This window comes from Dendrobates tinctorius, unplaced genomic scaffold (assembly GCF_039654945.1).
Source record: "Dendrobates tinctorius isolate UK_male_01 unplaced genomic scaffold, ASM3965494v1 ptg000240l, whole genome shotgun sequence".
NCBI classification, from domain to species: domain Eukaryota; kingdom Metazoa; phylum Chordata; class Amphibia; order Anura; family Dendrobatidae; genus Dendrobates; species Dendrobates tinctorius.
The window spans coordinates 4,898,671-4,917,384 of NW_027361907.1; the positions used below are offsets into that span (position 1 = coordinate 4,898,671).

An 18,714-nucleotide genomic window follows, 5' to 3' on the forward strand; every position below is an offset into this window, starting at 1 on the left:
GGCTGGCCAGCATATTGCTCATTACTTTGTTTTTGCTTTTTTCACACCTTATTAGAGGATGTCTTGTATTCTTAAGGTAAGGGGTAAGCCCCCCTCTGTATCCTCGTAGAACAGCATGTAGAGTAGATCTGCACACTATGCATGACCACCTTCTAGTGGTCTGTTCCCTCTCCGACAACTTGTTTTCCGTTCTTGGTAAACAAATGGTGTCCAGTCCCCTCCACCGTTAGGACCCTCACACCATATCTCTCCTGCCTGTTATTCCTGAATAGCTGTCATTTAATGTTCCTGTTTCTGCTTAGACACTACCATTTGTGATTGTCTACCACCTGCCTAAGAACGCATGGGGCTGACTGGGTTTGAATCCTCTGTTTTTCAGATTTTTGTATGTGTGTTCTTCAAATAGAATTATCACCTTTTGAGGCCTGTGTGTTGGTTGCAACCCCACTGTATGAAGCCATTTGTGAGAAAGATCGACTCTCAAGACAGAAATTTCTGTAGAACAATATGATGGTCTTCAATTCCAAAATTGGCTAAGGGAAGAATGATAAAGTACTCTAGATTGATTGATGAGGGTTGGTAGTTGAGTTTATTTTTACAGCTGTCAGCAAAAAGCTACTAATCAGGTTACCATACAGTACTGACACACAGTCATGAACACCAGTTTTATCGTTTTTTTGTGTTTTCTAGAACAGGTCATGAACTTTGTATGTTTAGAATATGTTTGATAATAGTAGTAGTAATAATAATATATCGATCTTGTGCTTAACTAAAGTTTCCATTTATCTTTAACAGGATCTCAGTAAAAGCCCCAAAACTATGAAAAAATTACTTCCCAAGCGCAAGCCAGAACGAAAGCCATCAGATGAAGAATTTGCACTGAGAAAAAGTATGTTTTTGGAAAAACTTTGAGTCCAGTTGTTTATTTTTTTATTTTTTTTAAACAGTTGCCTCACAATCCAATTGATTTTTAATTCCTCCTACTTAATTTTTCCATACGATTGCAAATCTATAAAATGACAAACTGAGCTGCCCCTTGCCCTTCTAGGGTGCAGTACTGCTCCTCCGATGTTTCGCCCCCCCATCCTTTGTTGATGTGCTGCAGTGCTGCCGTCATGTCTGGTTACAGCAGTCACTTGTGCGCTAATCAACAAATACTATAACAGCCTTAGAAAGGTGCTGCCGGACTTGGGTAGGGTGATTAACAGTTCCATTTGTTTTATAGTCCCGCAACCCTCTGGAGAATTTAAATTTTAGAAGGAAAATCTAGGTTTTGCTTGTATTTTATTTATGCTGCAGCCCTGATCTGCTTTTTTTTTTTTTTTTTTTAAATTCTCCCATACGGTTCTTTTTATTTAGTGCTAATTTGTATGGACTGTATCCAGAAGGCATGGATCACAGGATTTCTTAGGGGTTTGTCTTTAGTCTGCATAGTTACCCTGTGAACCATGCTCCCTTGGTAGCGCTAAATAAAAAGACCCACATGTCTGGAACTGTATGGCAGAGTTAAAAAAATAAAATGCTAAATATTCAGGCAATCAATGAGAAGATAATAAAGTAAAAACTGGGCGCTTTTGACTTGGTAACAAGTCCTTTTTAATTTATATGTATTTTCAGTTTTAGAGTAATCTTAACTGATCTTAATACATTCAATCTAAGCTAATGATTTCTTTGCAGTTTAACTTGAGTCAATTGCCAACAAAATTAAATGGGTTTTGTTTGAGTCGGGGTGGGGGGGGGGAAACCCCTCCACAGCCATTTGCTCTATCTAGTACAGGTAGTTGAAGCTTTTTATCTCAACAATTTCAGTTTCTACATTCCTCCCTTTTTCGGTCTGGTCACTGTTGAATACCGTACATATCTTTTTCTTCCTGAAGCAGGGGCTACCTGTAGATTGTGTTCATCTCCTGCTCAATTAACCTGTTGCTTCATACATGCGCAATAAGCCTATTAAGCTGAATCATGTTGTGTGTGCATGTCTGATGTCAGATCTGTGCATGGTCAAAGCATAAGCCATCTGGATGTTTTATTACTGCTGATTTCCTTAGAGAAAAGCCAAAACTTTACTATGGGACCAATATATGTGGCTTCAGCACAACGTTCACACAGTGAGAATATTCAAATTAATGACTCTCCCATTAGTAAAGCAAGTATTGCAATGTTTGTATCATGTATAGGTTGCGAAAAATAAACTCCTAGGAAATTCGCTATAATTGTTCCTATTCAGAGTAGCTGTCATATACCGGCCCCCAGGCTCACCCACCCACTTCCTTGACCACTTTTCAGCCTGGCTGCCGCACTTCATGTCCTCAGAACTTCCAACCCTTATCCTGGGAGACTTCAACATCCCCATTAACAGCCCTACTTCCACATCTGCATCCCAGCTTCTATCACTAACCACCTCTCTAGGCCTCTCACAGCTTTCAACCTCTGAGACACACAAAGACGGTAACACCTTTGATCTGGTCTTTGTCCGGCTCTGTTCAATCTCCCACATAAATAAATTACCGCTTCCACTCTCTGACCACAACATTCTCTCCTTCACGCTCACAAATCCTCGCCCACCCCAGCTCACTCCTACCTATCACACATTCAGAAATCTACAAGCCATTAACCCTCAGACACTTTGAGATTCCCTACAGTCATCACTGTCCCCAATCTCCTCTTTTTCCTGTCCTGATCTGGCTGTTCATCACTACGACGACACTCTTAGAAGCACCCTTGACCAAGTAGCTCCCCTCACCCTCAGAACCTCCAAGCACAGAGTAAAACAGCCCTGGCTCACATCGCAAACTCAACTTCTCCAGCGATGCTCTAGGAGTGCTGAACGCCTATGGAGAAAAACCCACACACCAGAAGACCCATCCTGCACAAACTACAGACCAGACTCCAATCTCCCCTTCATCTCTAAACTTTTGGAGTGCCTAGTTTACTCCTGCCTTACCCGTTACCTCTCCACTCACTCCCGTCTAGACTCTTCACAGTCTGGCTTCCGCCCCCTACATTCGACTGAAACTGCACTCATCAAAGTGACCAATGACCTTCTGACAGCAAAACGTAACGGTGACCACTCTCTGCTCATTCTTCTTGACCTATCTGCAGCTTTCGATACTGTTGACCACCATCTCCTACTCTCTAGGCTCCAGTCCCTAGGCATTAAGGACACTGCTCTCTCCTGGTTCTCTTCCTATCTCTCTGACCGCTCCTTCAGTGTGTTGTTTTCTGTCTCCACGTCATCTCCTCTTCCTCTTGCTGTCAGGGTACCTCAGGGCTCAGTCCTTGGCCCCCTTCTTTTCTCTCTCTACACGGCCCCAATTGGACAGACCATCAGCAGGTTTGGCTTTCAGTACCATCTTTATGCTGATGATACACAGCTGTTATGAATGGGCCACCGAGGAGGAAAACAAGACCAAGCCAAGTCACAGAAAACCAGAGAGGTTGGTAACTATGCGGATTGCAGACCCCTGATCCTAACCACACAACTAACAGCAGCCGTGGAGCGTACCTACGATGATTCTAGACGCCTCTTCACATCCGGAGGACTAAATAAGCCTAAAGCAAGAAAAGGGGAAATCTAAAACTGGCCCAGAGCATACCCCAAAGGAATAGACAGCCCCCACACATGTATTGACGGTGAGACAAGATGAAAACACGAACACAGGTAGGAAAATAGGCTGAGCAAACGATGGGGCCCACACTAGCTAGAAAGGACAGGAAAGGAAAGATACTGTCTGCAATCACGCCAAAAAACCCTGCAAAAATTTCCAACACTTCTGATAGCAAAAAATACCCTGAAGTCACTAGACTTCTCCCACTATATCAGCACTCTGGCATATTCTGAGAACAGATCAAAAAGAGGCCAATCTAATAAGGGACAAAAAGCAAACTGGCACATACAGTGACATAAGAGTGCTGGCTGACCACGCAAAAAACTGAATAGACCAAACCAAATCAAATGTGAACATTAGCAAAGACAACTTAGCTTGAGATGGCAGGAACTGAGCTGGAAACTTAGACCTCAGGAGGCAGGAAAAAATCACCAGCATGAGAATAGGGAGTCGGCTGTCTTAAATCCAGTCTGAGACTCCAGATGTCCACTCCTCTTCCTCATTATCAGGTGGCAGGTCTCTGTTAATTAGATCAGCTTCACTACCTCCTGCCACCACCAGAGGGAGCCCGGAAAGAAAACTCACAACTCCTCTGTCAGCACAACCAGCTCCCTCACCAGAAACCAGAGGCAGACCAGAAAATGAGTTCACAACACACAACTATATACGTCTTCCCCCGACCTTACCCCCGCTGTACAACAGAACGTCAGTGACTATCTGTCCGCAGTCTGCAACATCATGTCCGCTCTCTATCTGAAACTCAACCTCTCCAAACTGAACTACTTCTGCTCCCGCCGTCTACTAACCTCCCTAAATCTGACATCTCCCTCTCCGTGAGTGGTACCACAATAACACCCCGGCAGCAGGCGCGCTGTCTGGGTGTTATGTTTGACACCAATCTCTCCTTCACATCCCATATACAATCTTTTGCCCGCTCTTGCAGCTTACACCTAAAGAACATCTCTAGAATCCGCCCTTTTTTCACCATGGAAACAACAAAAACCCTCACTGTAGCATTGATCCACTCCCGCCTGGATTACTGCAACGCTCTATTAATTGGCCTCCCCGTCACTCGACTATCCCCTCTCCAGTCCATACTTAATGCAGCAGCCAGGGTCATCTATCTGACTGATCGGTACTCAGACACGTCAGCTCTTCGCCAGTCCTTACATTGGCTGCCCATTCATTATAGGATCCAATTCAAAGTACTTATTATCACCCACAAAGCTCTCTACAGTGCAGCACCCCCCTACATCTCCTCCCTCATTTCTGTCCATCGGCCTAACCGACCGCTGCGCTCTGCAAACGACTTTCGACCTCTGCACTAATCCGTACCTTCTACTCCCGACTCCAAGACTTCTCCCGTGCTGCTCCTATCCTCTGGAATGCTCTACCCCAAGAAATCAGGACTATCCACAATTTGCATATTTTCAGGCGCTCCCTCAAAACACATTTGTTCAGAGCGGCATCTCACGTTCACTGATCAAAGTCATTCAATGTGTAAGTGTGCGTGTGTAGCCCATTCACTATCTCCATCCATCCCTCACTCCCTCAAGATGGCTGGACCGTCATTGTAAATACAGCATTGTAAATACACACCTGTACTTTGTATTTCCCTCACCTCATTGTAGATTGTAAGCTCTCACGAGCAGGGTCGTCTTATTTTGCTTTAATTATTGTATTGTTAATGTTGTTACTTATGACTTATGTTTTGAAACTGTTAAACTGTAAAGCGCTGCGGAATATGTTGGCGCTATATAAATAAAGATTATTATTATTATTATTATTAATAAACCTGTTGAGTCCTCTTTTTGATATCTGTTTTTTTTTTTTTTCTTTCCAGGCACAGCAGCACTGGAAGAAGATGCTCAGATTCTGAAAGTTATCGAGGCTTACTGTACAAGTGCCAAGACACGTCAAACGTTAAATTCCAGTAAGTGTACCTTATTTTTCTTTTGGTTTTTGTTAAAGTACAGTTGTATTGCAAAATATTTCTTTGTTCGGAAAAAAAAAAATATTTTTTTCTTTTTTCCTTTATGGAAAATACTAAATGTTAGTATTGGTTTGTTATATTTGTTACCTTCTACTGAATGAACATGAACCGTAAGTATACTTCTTAGTGCACTTTGGCTTATAATGTGCATAATTTTTGTAGTAATCCTGAATACTTGAGGTCCTATATTATTATTATTATTATTATTATTATTATTATTATTATTATTATTATTATTATTAATAATAATAATAATAATAATATAATTTATTTTGTCTTACATTGCAGATCTTAGCTTAATATTGGCTATTGGCATTATAATGAATAAAATTGGATTGGTGCCAACTAATCCCACGTTAACGGAAATCTGTCAGCAGTTTCGGCAGCTATAAGATGCGGCCGCTGCCTTTCAGGGCTTATTTATCTACAGCATTCTATAATACTGTAGATAAGCACCCGAACCGACCTGAAAGATAAGAAATCTAACTTTTATTATACTCCCCCGGGGGGTGATCCGGTCCGATGGGTGTCGCAGGTCTGGCTCCTCCTATCTTCTTGCGATGCCGCCCTCCTGCTTGCTTTCTCACTCCCGGCATCACGCTCCTGTGGGCAGAGAAGTACACCTGTGCAGGAGTGCGATTCCGGGGAGAGATGAAGCAAGCAGGAGGCCGGCGTCGCAAGAGGATGGGAGGCGCCGGACCTGCGATAGAATGCTGTAGATAAGCCCTGAAAGGCAGCGGCCGCATCTTATTGTGGCCAAAACAGGTTACAGGTGCACTTTAAACTTTTTCATAGATTGTTGACATTTTTGGTAATTTAGATGATATAGCATTAATATTTTATTTTTTTTATGTAGCTTCTCTGAAAAAGTGAACATTTTAGTTTAATGCCACTAATAAGAACATGTAAGACTGTGATCACGCATTTCAGTTATGTCAGATTTTGGGTGCAATTTTGCTGAAGCCATGGTATAACTGAATGTATGAATCCTATTAATTTTGAACCTTTAGGCTTTAAATGCTTTCATGGCGTGAATCGATCTACTAACATTTCTATACACAAAGTTACTCATATCTTTGCTCCTAGTGTGCTAAAATCTAACGCTAAGTTCTTGGTGTTTTACGCATGTGTTTATTTTTCATGGCTGGTAGAATGGATGTGTTTGCTTTTCTGTATTGTTATGCAGCAGGTAAGCAGAGATGTCTATATTCAGGAACCACATATTCCCAGCCACGTTCTTCATTACTTTGCAAGAAACAGAAAAGTCTTTCTGTTCCTATACCCTGCTGATTTGCTTATGTATCACAGCCAAGCAGCTTTTCCCATGTGCTTTGCAGATGATAAATACATTTTAAGGAATGATTCTATCAAGGCCAGACCAACAGCAAACATGTTTATATCAAGCTTTTCCATTTTGCTCCCTTCATGTGATATGCCTCTGCACCCTCCTTAATAGCTTAATGATGTCTTCCAGCCTGTTACATTTGTGTCTGATGCTGATGTTATACAGTAGCCATATGTAAAGTAACCTTCTCAGCCATGTAGCGTGCACTTATTTCCTCTGCAAGGAAGAAGCCTGCTCTTCTGCAGTAGGTAGCTATGTTCTCTCTAAAGCTAGTGTCTAGCTTACATAGCTAGTTTATGATTGTCTTATTTATGGCGATCAGTCCACAAAATGGCTGCGTACAACATGGGTACATGACCAAGGCCGTCTTAAAGAGGTTTCCCCTCCCTTAAAGGTGTTTTTCACATTTGGGAAGGTTTTTTTCTTCATTCGTTTTTTTTACTTAAGTGTGTGTAATCAGAGGCAAAATAAATTTATGCAGTTGGTTTTCATTAAAAATTTGCACAATTTGCTTGCTATAATATAGCCTTTATGTTCCACTATTCATTACTGGTGTCTAAAATAAGTTAACGCAGAGTCTCAGTCAGCTGTCTGTAATGACAGTCTGACGGACAATTTGTAAAGTTGATTGTACATGAAAACAAAGAGCCTCTAAAAGCCAGTCGGTGCAATTTATTTTTAATGAACTTCAATTGTAAACATTTTTAGCCTCAAATATGTGCATTTCAGTGTAAAGAATAAGAAAAAATTGTTGTTTTCAAAGGAGGACAACGTTTTTAAATGGTTGTAAATTACTAGGACATGCCGTCACTTACTGATGGGAATAGCATTGCATGCTCTCTTACCGATCCATAGAAAAAAGGAACAAATGTGCTTTTATGCTGAACTCGATCACATTCCCATTAAGGGCAAAAAAACAGACAATTGTCTTTCCCTTCACAAAATGGTAAGAGACTACCTGTGTGCAGGCGAAATGCTGACAGAACTATGTACCTTTTTTGTGTTCTGGATCAGCAGGGGTCCGAGAAGTTGGATGCTTGAAAATCCTAATGGTATGCTACAGCCTAGTAGTGTAAACACCCCTTAATCTCTAAAATCGGGTCAGGATCTAAATGCCAAATTGTCATATGCATACTTGGAAAAATTCTTTGATTCTTTCCTTGAACATCTCAAACTTGTAGTTAGGTCTTTTTCTCTCTCCTAACTTTGTGGCATTTCTGATTTGTTCTGTCAATCACCCTATTGTGTTGTAGTTATTTGTGGAGTCCAGTAGACCAGTCCCTAGACAAAATGTAGGCACACCTAACAATAGTTGTATCTACTTCTGGCTGCAAAGTCTTATCTCATGAACAAGTAACTAATGAAATCTGCAAAGCTTTGGTCTCCTTTTTAACAATATTTTCTTTTTCCCTCTCTTCCCATCACCCTTTTTTTGCTTTTTGTTTTGTTTCATGTTATGATTTTGGTTGTGGCTCTTCCTGTCCTGTTCTCCTCCTCTTCTGTTCATTCCTTCCATCTTTGCCTCCCACCATTGCCATTTCATTTCACCCATACATCATCCTTAGCATGGCAAGGCACTGATCTGATGCATAATCACGTCTTGGCTGATGATGACCAATCAAGTCTAGACTCCTTGGGTCGTCGCAGTAGTCTTTCTCGTTTGGAGCCTTCAGACCTCTCCGAAGACTCTGACTATGACAGTATATGGACAGCCCATAGTTACAGAATGGGGTCTACTTCTCGTAAGAGCTGTTGCTCATATATCTCTCACCAGAACTAATGCACTTCTAAACTTTTTTTCTTAACAAAATGCTTGTTATACCACAATCTTTTTTTTTTTTTTTTTTTTCTTGATGTTTACTTGTGTTCTGTCTTTAATGTGATTATTATAAGAACTGAGAGTTTATAGTACCGTTTGTATACATAAATATATATTATATGGATCCAGGTTCCTTTTCTGCTGAGGAAAAAACAATCTATTCACAAAGGTAAAATGTCCATTGGTAATATACCTCACGATCTTGAAATGCTTGCTCTACGTTCCTAGCTTAGTTTTATGTACGAGAATGTGAGGATTTTTTTCAACTATGGCAGATTAAGTATTCTGTCTTTTGACGTTTCTTTTAAAGTGCTAATTTTCTGTGTTTTTTTTGTAACTTGGAAACCTGAAACCGTGCAGATATGTGCGGGCCTTTGTGAATATATAACTTTGTATAGATAATAACTGCATAAATAAGGTTAGTCCTCAAAGTACAGTAGTTCTGAGGGAAGTCTCTCTAGCATAGCAAATGAGTGGCTGGAAGAGCGCTTGCACAGCTTCCGTATGGAAGGCAATGGTGGCACCTGAAGAAAAAAAAATTCCGACCTTGCCAGCATTTGCTATGGTCACTGTTTGTTTGTGTTCTTATTTAACGTGCCTGTATGTATTTTACAGTATTTAAATATTTTCTTTTGTGTCATGTTCTTATTGCTATTGTTTTAATTGTTCATCATGCAACTAACTTATATGATGGTATCAAGGAGGCCTTCCCATCTTGTACATATGTGATATTCTATCCGTATGAAATGTGTAAGTGGTGGGAAAATCTACTTTATTATCATACAGAAGCTGCTACTTGTCTGTATTATCAAACTTCTTTTTCCCAAGACTTGATCAGTGTTACCCCATCAGGACTTCTCAGGCCCCCTTCATGTGGCCCCATAAGTGTGGCAGCTACCGTTGGGTACCAGTAACGCCAGATTCAGAAAAGTATGACTCAAAGCTTTTCATGTAATGGCATAAAGATAACAATCAAACTGTACATTGCCTTAGACCACTGCCATTTTTCACACAATATTCTTAATGTGGCTCAACGCCACTGGATATGTTTGACTCTCAAGTAACAAATGATACAGACAGTAATTGATATCTGAATTGCTAAATGCCAGAAACTATATCCCCTTAAATAAGTGATAACTAGGTCTAGTTTATACCACCAAGGTGTTGTTGGCTGACTGTTTATTGGTGACCCCTCTTTGGAATGGCATGGTAATGGAAGGCAATGTTTGGTGCTGTTTCTAGATTTTCTTGTACCAGATAATTTTCCCACCTATACTGGTTGGTGTAAAATGTAATCTTTACACCGGTCAACATACAGCTGTCGCATATAGTCAAAAAATAAATCTTGAATGAACCACAACTAAGCATGTTCTTATCACACACTGTAAGGCTACTTTCTCGTTCGCCTTATTGGGGGACACAGAGACCATGGGTGTATGCTTTGCTGCCACTAGGAGGCTGACACTATGCACAAAAAAATGTTAGCTCCTCCTCCGCAGTATACACCCCACCGACCGGCACCAATTTCCTTAGTTTAGCTTAGTGTCAGTAGGAGGTGGACACGGGTCTTTCATTAGACCCATATCTACCTCGTCGTGCGTCGTTCCTTTACAGGTTCTACGGATGAGTGAAAAGTCACATCTGTACTCCCACATGGAGTCTGCGAGTACGGCGTGTACTGCCACCCCGTATCCTTGCAGTTCTCCGCGGCAGGACCAGCCAGACGGACGCCGACACCAAGACGTGCCAGCGACTCCAGGGGTCCTTGTCGCCAGTCTCCCTCCCACTCGCCTACCAGAGCCTGTCGGTTGGATAAGACGCAGGACTTCTTCAGACCCAGGTAACGGATCGGGGATGGGTGAGTATAGATTTTTTTTTTTTTAAAATTTTTATTACCTGGCTGCTCATTCCCGACGGACAGGGGGCCTCTTCAATGGCACAGGGATGCGGGCGCTCGCAGTCGCCCTACATCTATAGGCACACCATGCTCTTTTTTGCTGGCCCCGCATTCCCCCCCCCTTTCTGGAGACAGGGAGCACAGGGCCTTTTTCCTTTCCTCCCCTTGAGAGCGGCTTGCGGCTGCGGCGTCCCCTTCTTCCGACCTCCGCGCCGACCCCCTGCTGACAGGCGGTCGCCGCAACTAATTTAGGCCCCGGCTTCAGTTCGGGCCTACCGCTGCGTCGCGGCCACGCCCCCCGCCCCTTTCTTCTAAGCGGGCTTCTCTCCCGCTCTTCCCAGGCCCTCCCACCGCCTGTCCTTCACCTGCCCAGCCTGCTATTGGCTAGAGGGCGGTGAATTTTAACCCTGCGATGTGCTCCGCCCTCCCTCCTCTCCTGGGCGCGCGCTCTTTCTCAGGCAGGCGCCATTTTACCAGCCTGTTAGCCGGACACCAGCTCGTCACCGGATCATCTTCTGCCAGCTGTTTTTTTTATTCAGGAGGTCTATCGGCCGGATTTCGCTCTGACCTGCATCCACTGACAGGTCGCAGAGCATCGCTTCTGGGGACACCGGACCGTGAGTAGCTCTGCACTGCAGACTGACCCTTCTCCGCCCTCTGTCCCCCAACCTTCCGGCATTACCTCAGCTTTTCACTATGTCTACCTCTAAGTCTGATCGTACCCGCTGTACTGCCCCCCCCTGCACTTTAGTCAAGTTCTTTGCATGTTCTTCGTGCAATCACAAACTTCCAACAGGCCAGTCCACTCCCCTCTGCCTGGATTGTAGCAACCCAATTCAGCCTGACGCCGTCCAGGAGCCATCTACGGCTCCAGGTGAGAGTGAACACCCCATGCCTGGCTGGGCCTCCTCGCTATCTCAATCAGTGGCAGACCTCACCAAGGTGTCTCAGTCCCTGGTGGCCATTCTTGATAAGTTGCCCCTGGACTCTTCAGCAGGGCCAAGCAGGTCCCAAATTGTTCCATCTGAGTCAGCCAGCGTTAGTCGCAAAAGACCCAGCCAAGATGCCCAGCCGGATTCCTCTCCTCGTCCCATCTCACCGCATAGCCCTTCTCAGCAGCCTCCCTCTCGGGCCTCCTCTCCCGAGTCAGGTGAAGCGCTTTCGGACAGGTCATCTGAGGGGATTTTAGAGCTGATTCAGACCAGGATGCAAACATGAAGGTCACAGTGCAGAACCTCATTGCAGCGATCCATCATACTTTCGATATTGCTGACTCCCCTGCGAAATCCTCAGATCAGGAGGTTTCGTTCAGACGGGCAGAAACTCCCTCCAGGGTTTTTCCTTTCCATTCCGAGTTTTGTGAAGATTTTTACCAAGGAAAGAGAGGATCCGACCAGACGCTTTCAAAGAGGAAAACGTCTAGGCGTACTCTACCCATTTGCTAAGGAGCTCACGGATAACTGGTCGGCCTCTCCCTCGGTGGATCCGCCTGAGTCCAGGCTTTCCAATAACACGGTTCTCCCGCTTTCAGGCGTGACGTCCCTAAAGGATTCTAATGACAGGATTATAGAATCCCTGGCGAAGTCTGCCTTTGAAGCTGCTTCAGCGGCTATGTGCCCAATCTTTGCTTCATCCTGGGCAGCAAAGGCCATAGCCACGTGGGCAGACGACCTTCGTCAAGGCGTCTTAGATAAGGCGCAACCGGAGCGTTTGGCCGATCTCGCCAATCAGATCTCCCATTCTGGGGACTATCTTCTTTCCGCTTCCTTGGATGCCGCATCCTGTGCAGTTCAGGCGTCAAGCAACGTAGTTGCAATTCGACGTACAGCTTGGCTAAAGGCCTGGCAAGCGGACTTGTCTTCTAAAAAGTCCCTCACTAACCTGCCTTTTCAGGGGGTGCGCCTCTTTGGGTCCCAATTGGACCAGATTATTAAGGACGCCACCGGAGGCACGAGTTCACTTCTCCCTCAGTCCAATCCTCGCAGACCTCCACTAAGGCGTCAGTTTCGACCCTTTCGGACTTTCCGCCGTTTCAATACGGCGGACAACTCCTCCAGCCAACAGAGACCGCAGGCTCGCCAGGAGAGAAAGAAAGTTTCCTTCAGACCCACTCCTTCCTGGCGATCCCACTCTTCCCAGGGCAGACCGTCCAGATCTGGATCTGGACGGTCTACTTCAGCATGACTATCGTCGGACACGCGAGGGGCCTTTCCAATTGGGAGGCCGACTTCCTTCCTTCAGGGATGTTTGGCTGGCCTCCGTAGAGGACGCTTGGGTCGGGGAGGTCGTATCCTCAGGATACAAGATACAGTTCGTCTCCCTCCCACGGGATCGTTTCTTCGAATCCCGGCCTCCAAAGGATCCAGCCTTGATCCCGGGGTTCTCTACGGCCATCGCCTCTCTCCTCAGACAGCACCACTACCAGCTCGTCGCACTGCCCTTCGGTCTTGCCACCGCTCCCAGACTCTTCACGAAAATCGTGGCTGCGTTGATGGCTTTGTTGAGAGTCAGAGGTCTCGTTCTTTTCCCGTATCTAGACGATATTCTGATCAGGGCTCCCTCATTTCAACAGGCTCACCAAAGTTTGTCAATCGTCCTGGACACTCTTTCCGATTTCGGGTGGATCATCAACAGGAAAAAGTCCTGTCTGGTTCCCACCCAACGCCTGGTCTTTCTAGGCCTTCTGTTCGACACTCGTCGGTCAAGGGTCTTTCTCCCACAAGAGAAGATTCTCTCTGCAGCAGGAAGTACCATCGCTGCAGATCTCACGATTCCCGTCCCTCCGTACAGCCAGGAGGGGGGAAAGATGGTGGCGGCGATAGAGGCAGTTCCCTTTGCCCAATTTCATGCCAGACCTCTCCAGCAGGCCATTCTGTCGAAGTGGAACAGGTCGCCTCGGTCCCTGGATCGCCCTGTTCCTCCTTCTTACCGGATCAAGCGGTCCCTCAACTGGTGGTTGTCATCACCTCTCATTCTATCGGGTCGATTCTTCCTTCCCATTCGCTGGCAGATAGTAACCACAGATGCCAGTCTCCTCGGTTGGGGTGCAGTGTTCCGCAACCACACTGTTCAGGGTCGATGGTCGGATCCGGAATCAGTACCGATCAACATTCTGGAGATTCGAGCTATCCATCTTGCTCTCGTTCACTGGGAAAGGCTCCTCAAGGGACTGCCGGTACGGATTCAGACAGACATCGCCACAGCGGTGGCATATGTCTACCGCCAAGGGGGAACACGGAGTGTCTCAGCCCTGGCGGAGGGGTCCAAGATTCTTCGTTGGGCAGAGATTTCCGTTCCGACAATTTCCGCGGTGCACATTCCCGGCGTAGACAACTGGGCCGACGATTTTCTCAGCCGCAAGGGTCTCGCGGCGGGAGAGGGGTCCCTCCATCCGGAGGTGTTTCATCTGCTCTGCCTTCGGTGGGGAACCCCGGATGTAGACCTCATAGCGTCTCGCCTCAACAGGAAAGTCCCACAATTCGTGTCCAGGTCTCGGGACCCTCTGGCAGTGGGCGCCGACGCCCTGGCCGTTCCTTGGTCCCAGTTCGAACTTCCCTACCTGTTCCCTCCTCTGCCTCTTCTTCCCAACCTGTTGAAAAAGATCAAGGCAGAAGGAATTCCAGTCATTCTCATCGCCCCGAATTGGCCCAGAAGGTCTTGGTTCGCGGACATTGTCAACCTTCTCGCGGACGCCCCCTGGAAGCTTCCAGACAGAACAGATCTGCTGTCTCAGGGACCGATTTGCTACCCCAATTCTCGGCCGCTCAATTTAACGGCGTGGCTGTTGAGACCGAGGTTCTGAAACGGGCAGGATTTTCCGACCAGGTAGTTCAGACCATGATCCGAGCCAGAAAGCCATCATCTTCCAAGATCTACTACCGTACTTGGAAGGCCTATTTCACTTGGTGTGAGACCAATGACATCGTGCCCATGTCCTTTTCGCTCCCTTCAGTCCTTGCGTTTCTTCAGGCAGGATTGGATGCGGGCCTTGCCCTCAGTTCCCTGAAGGGTCAAGTTTCGGCGCTGTCCATTTTATTTCAGAAAACATTGGCTTCCCGTCCTCAGGTTAAGACCTTTCTTCAGGGCGTGGCTCACACGATTCCGCCGTACCGGGCGCCCGTGGATCCATGGGATCTTAATCTGGTTCTTGAGGTTCTGCAAGGTCCTCCCTTTGAACCCCTCAGGGATATTTCCCTTTCTCTCCTTTCTTGGAAGGTAGCCTTTCTGGTGGCCATCACCTCCGTCCGGCGCGTGTCAGAATTGGCAGCTCTTTCGTGCCGCTCCCCTTTTCTGGTGCTCCACCAGGATTAGGTAGTTCTGCGGCCTCCGCCCTCTTTCCTGCCGAAGGTGATGTCCTCGTTTCACCTCAACGAGGATATCATGCTACCATCCTTTTGTCCGTATCCAACTCATCCCCGAGAGTGGTCCTTGAACAAGCTGGACCTGGTTAGGGGGATAAGATCTATCTGTCTAGGACGAATTCCTTGCAAAAGACAGAGTCTCTTTTCATTATCCCTGATGGGGCGCGGAAAGGTCACTCGGCGTCAAAGGCCACTATTGCTCGCTGGATCAGATCGGCAATTTTGGAAGCCTACCGAGTTAAGCGTCGCGGAGCCCCTCCGGGGATCAGGGCCCACTCTACTCGGGCAGTGGGTGCCTCCTGGGCGGTGCGCCACAGAGCTTCCGCGCTGCAGCTTTGCAAAGCTGCAACATGGTCATCGGTTCACACGTTTGTGAAATTCTACAGAGTCCACACCTACGCTTCGGTGGACGCCAGCCTAGGTAGACGGATTTTGCAGGCCGCGGTGGTGAGTCCGCTGGCCTGATGCAAGTTTGTTTCCCACCCCAGGGACTGCTTTGGGACGTCCCATGGTCTCTGTGTCCCCCAATAAGGCGAACGAGAAAACAGGATTTTTTGGGTTGCTTACCGTAAAATCTGTTTCTAGGAGCCTTCATTGGGGGACACAGCACTCTCCCATGTTTTACAACTCCTGTTCTTATGTTTGTCGGTTGGTTACAGTTGAGTTGTCTGTTCTGTTTTCATTCTGTTTTGTTACTTCTCCTACTGCTTTCTCACTAACTGAGGAAATTGGTGCCGGTCGGTGGGGTGTATACTGCGGAGGAGGAGCTAACATTTTTTTGTGCATAGTGTCAGCCTCCTAGTGGCAGCAAAGCATACACCCATGGTCTCTGTGTCCCCCAATGAAGGCTCCGAGAAACAGATTTTACGGTAAGCAACCCAAAAAATCCTGTTTTTACACTTGCCGCTTTTTATGCGATCCGTTCTTGTGGGCCGTATCGCCAAATTTTTTACGGTTTGCCGCAATAACGGACCGCAAAAATGCTTGTGGATCGCCGGTTTAAATTCTTCCAATACTATGGAATTTGTATTGGAAAAAAAAAACCATCCTTCCGCAAAACCGGAAGTCACGGTGCACCGCAAAAACAAACTTCTTTTTTTTTTTTTGCGGCCCCATTGATTTATAATGGGGGCCTTGTCCGCACGCCGTGAAAAAGATCGAGCAATCTCGATCTTTTATTATGGCCGTACGGCGCACCGTGGAATTTTTTCGGGACGGCGCTTGGATCGAAGCGTTCAGCTGCATAGAAATACATGCAGTTGAACGCTTCGATCAGAGTGCCTGCGGAAGTGCCGGGTATTGACTTGCGAGACTCGCATGAGTTTCTCGTATGTGAGTATGAGCCCTAAGTCTCTGAGCGCACATTGCTTTTTTGCTGCAGTTTGTTTTTTCAGATTTGTTAAGAAAAACCTGAAGGGTTTCCTGATGCCATCAAAGTGAATTAGAACCCTGAAGTGTCATGCACACATTGATTATTTGTTGCGGATTTAAATCTGCAGCATGTTGATTCTTTCTGCTCTTTTGCTGCAGATTTGCACCATACTAATGAGTGGGAAAAAATCTGCACCAAAAATGCACTATTGCCGCTCTGCTGCATTTTACTGCCAAGAAAATGTCAATTTCTGCACCAAATACTTAACGTGTGCACATGCCCTATACTACCTGTACATCTCTACTCTAAATTTATGGTATCAATGGAGTTTTGCTTAATGGACCATCCGGTTTGTTTGCGCTTTATAATGCCATATATTTACATATCTTTAAGGAACAGCAAATGAAGCCAACAAATAGTAAATCTCCAAGAATGTAATAAAATGGCCCCTGTTGCGTAATTCAAACAGCAACCTGTCTTGGTCACATGTCAGAACTGGTTGTAGCCTAAAGACAGGTCTCGAGAACTGTGATTTTTCAGAGTGTATCCCATCCAGACATGTGACTAGCATGGGCTGCTGTTAAAATTATGTGATAGGGGGCATTTTATTGCATTCTTGGAGAACCCCTTTAATGCTTTACATTGGGTTGCAATTTAATGCGTAGCTTTTCTTTTTAACTGTGTGTGATTCATGTTTCCTTTGTTAATGTTAAAGGAACACTAAACAATAAGAGGCACAAACAAAATCCCAAGAATTCTATTCCTAATCTTTAAAAAAAAAAAAAAAAAAAAAAAGCAAACAAACTATTTTGTTTCATATTGCAGTTTAAAATGAGAAGTATATAAATGAGTTATCTTTATGTCCTGTGGATTAGCCATGTGTGATCAAATCCTAACTGGCTGCAGCAGGAGCCTCCCCCTCTATCCTGCCTACTGTAGGAAACACAGATTATGAAGTCCTGCTACACATCCACAGAGGAAATTGACCTGTATTGCTTTCAGGATTTCTACTAAATTTATTTTGTTCTGTAGCTTGGCACACTGTGGGTTAGATTATTTTCTCTAATCATGCATTTTCTATTTTAGCATTCCTTTTTAAAGACTTTGTGCACTTTTGCATTTTCTTTTTATTATTGTCCCAACCGCCCCAGTGGCTTAATATAATGCAATGAAACAAATGCGCTTCTATAATCTCTTCCCTTTTGTCCAGTACGGAAAACAAAAGAAGGCTGTCTCCAGTTTAGGAGAAGATTATTATTATGCGTTTCCTACAAATGTATAATGATTTTCTTTATTAGGTGCACATATGCTATGCAAGCAAACCTGTGGGGTTAGGTATTTAAAGGAAACCTTCCTAGACAGACCCTATTTACATTAGTCCCCTATTTTGTTCCACGTCATAGTTGAACCCTGCATGTGTGTGCATATAATATATATTTTGACCTTTATCTTTCACATTTATTTACAAATGGTAATGTTAACTTATGGCAAAGAAAGAATCCTCCAGTTTCTATGTTTTTGAATAGTCATATAAACAGTGGAGTGAGTGCATGTTTCTCTTCATTTCTATTCATGACATGTTAGTCCCAGTTAATGTTTTGGATTCATAAATGGAAGGATTTGTTGTCTTATGATGGCACAAATCCTTTGGACTGTGGTGGTGAGTTCCTCAACCCATTTTTGCCAGTGATTAAATTAGTCCATTAATTTCCTATGAAATGTCTCAATGATAAATACCTATGTAAAGCTGTCATCCAAGTCCAGCAGAGAACACTATGTCATTATCGCACTTACCTCAAAAGCAAACTCGCTCTGGTAAGCTGCATTAATCTGTAATTTCTCATCAATTACTTATTCTTGGTTCGCGAAAGAGCATTTCTTTGATTTATAGAGAGTTTTGGTTTGATGTTGGCAAAAGAAGGGTCCTATAAGTAGTTGTGTGTAATATTATGTTCATGGGGTTGTTGACCCACAGAGCAGAAAGGCTGGAGGAAAATCCCTATAAAATGTAGTCCGTTTATCATCACAGTCATCTAGTATGTTAAAAATAATTGTTGTGTTCATAGTGGCTCTTTTATGCTGATTTAATAGATGCTTATAGGGAAGAAATAAGCATTTGATTCTTGATTAATTCATGTTAGAAGTTTTGGTGCAATATCCCCTTCAGGCATGGGGACAGGACTGTGGGTAATGTTTTCGTCTTCTGTGGCCCTTTTGCGTTTGCACGAGCCTCCTTTTTGAAAATTTTCCTGCGCTGCCCATGGCTCTGGCGGTGCTTGCACACATTCATTTCCCAGTGGTCTTCAGCAAAATGATTCT

General features: G+C 44.8%; 1 protein-coding gene across 2 annotated transcripts in view; it reads left to right on the forward strand.

The window, feature by feature from the left end:
• Nucleotides 1-18,714, forward strand: part of ARHGEF7 (Rho guanine nucleotide exchange factor 7) — a 166,956-nt gene that overhangs the window by 135,615 nt on the left and 12,627 nt on the right. Inside the window, exons 17-19 of one of the 2 annotated variants that reach the window (XM_073556843.1) lie at nt 796-889; nt 5,452-5,541; nt 8,512-8,688. In XM_073556843.1, coding sequence (XP_073412944.1) covers nt 796-889; nt 5,452-5,541; nt 8,512-8,688 — 361 coding nt within the window. The remainder of the gene's footprint in view (nt 1-795; nt 890-5,451; nt 5,542-8,511; nt 8,689-18,714) is intronic. The other variant, XM_073556842.1, reaches the window with a different exon arrangement.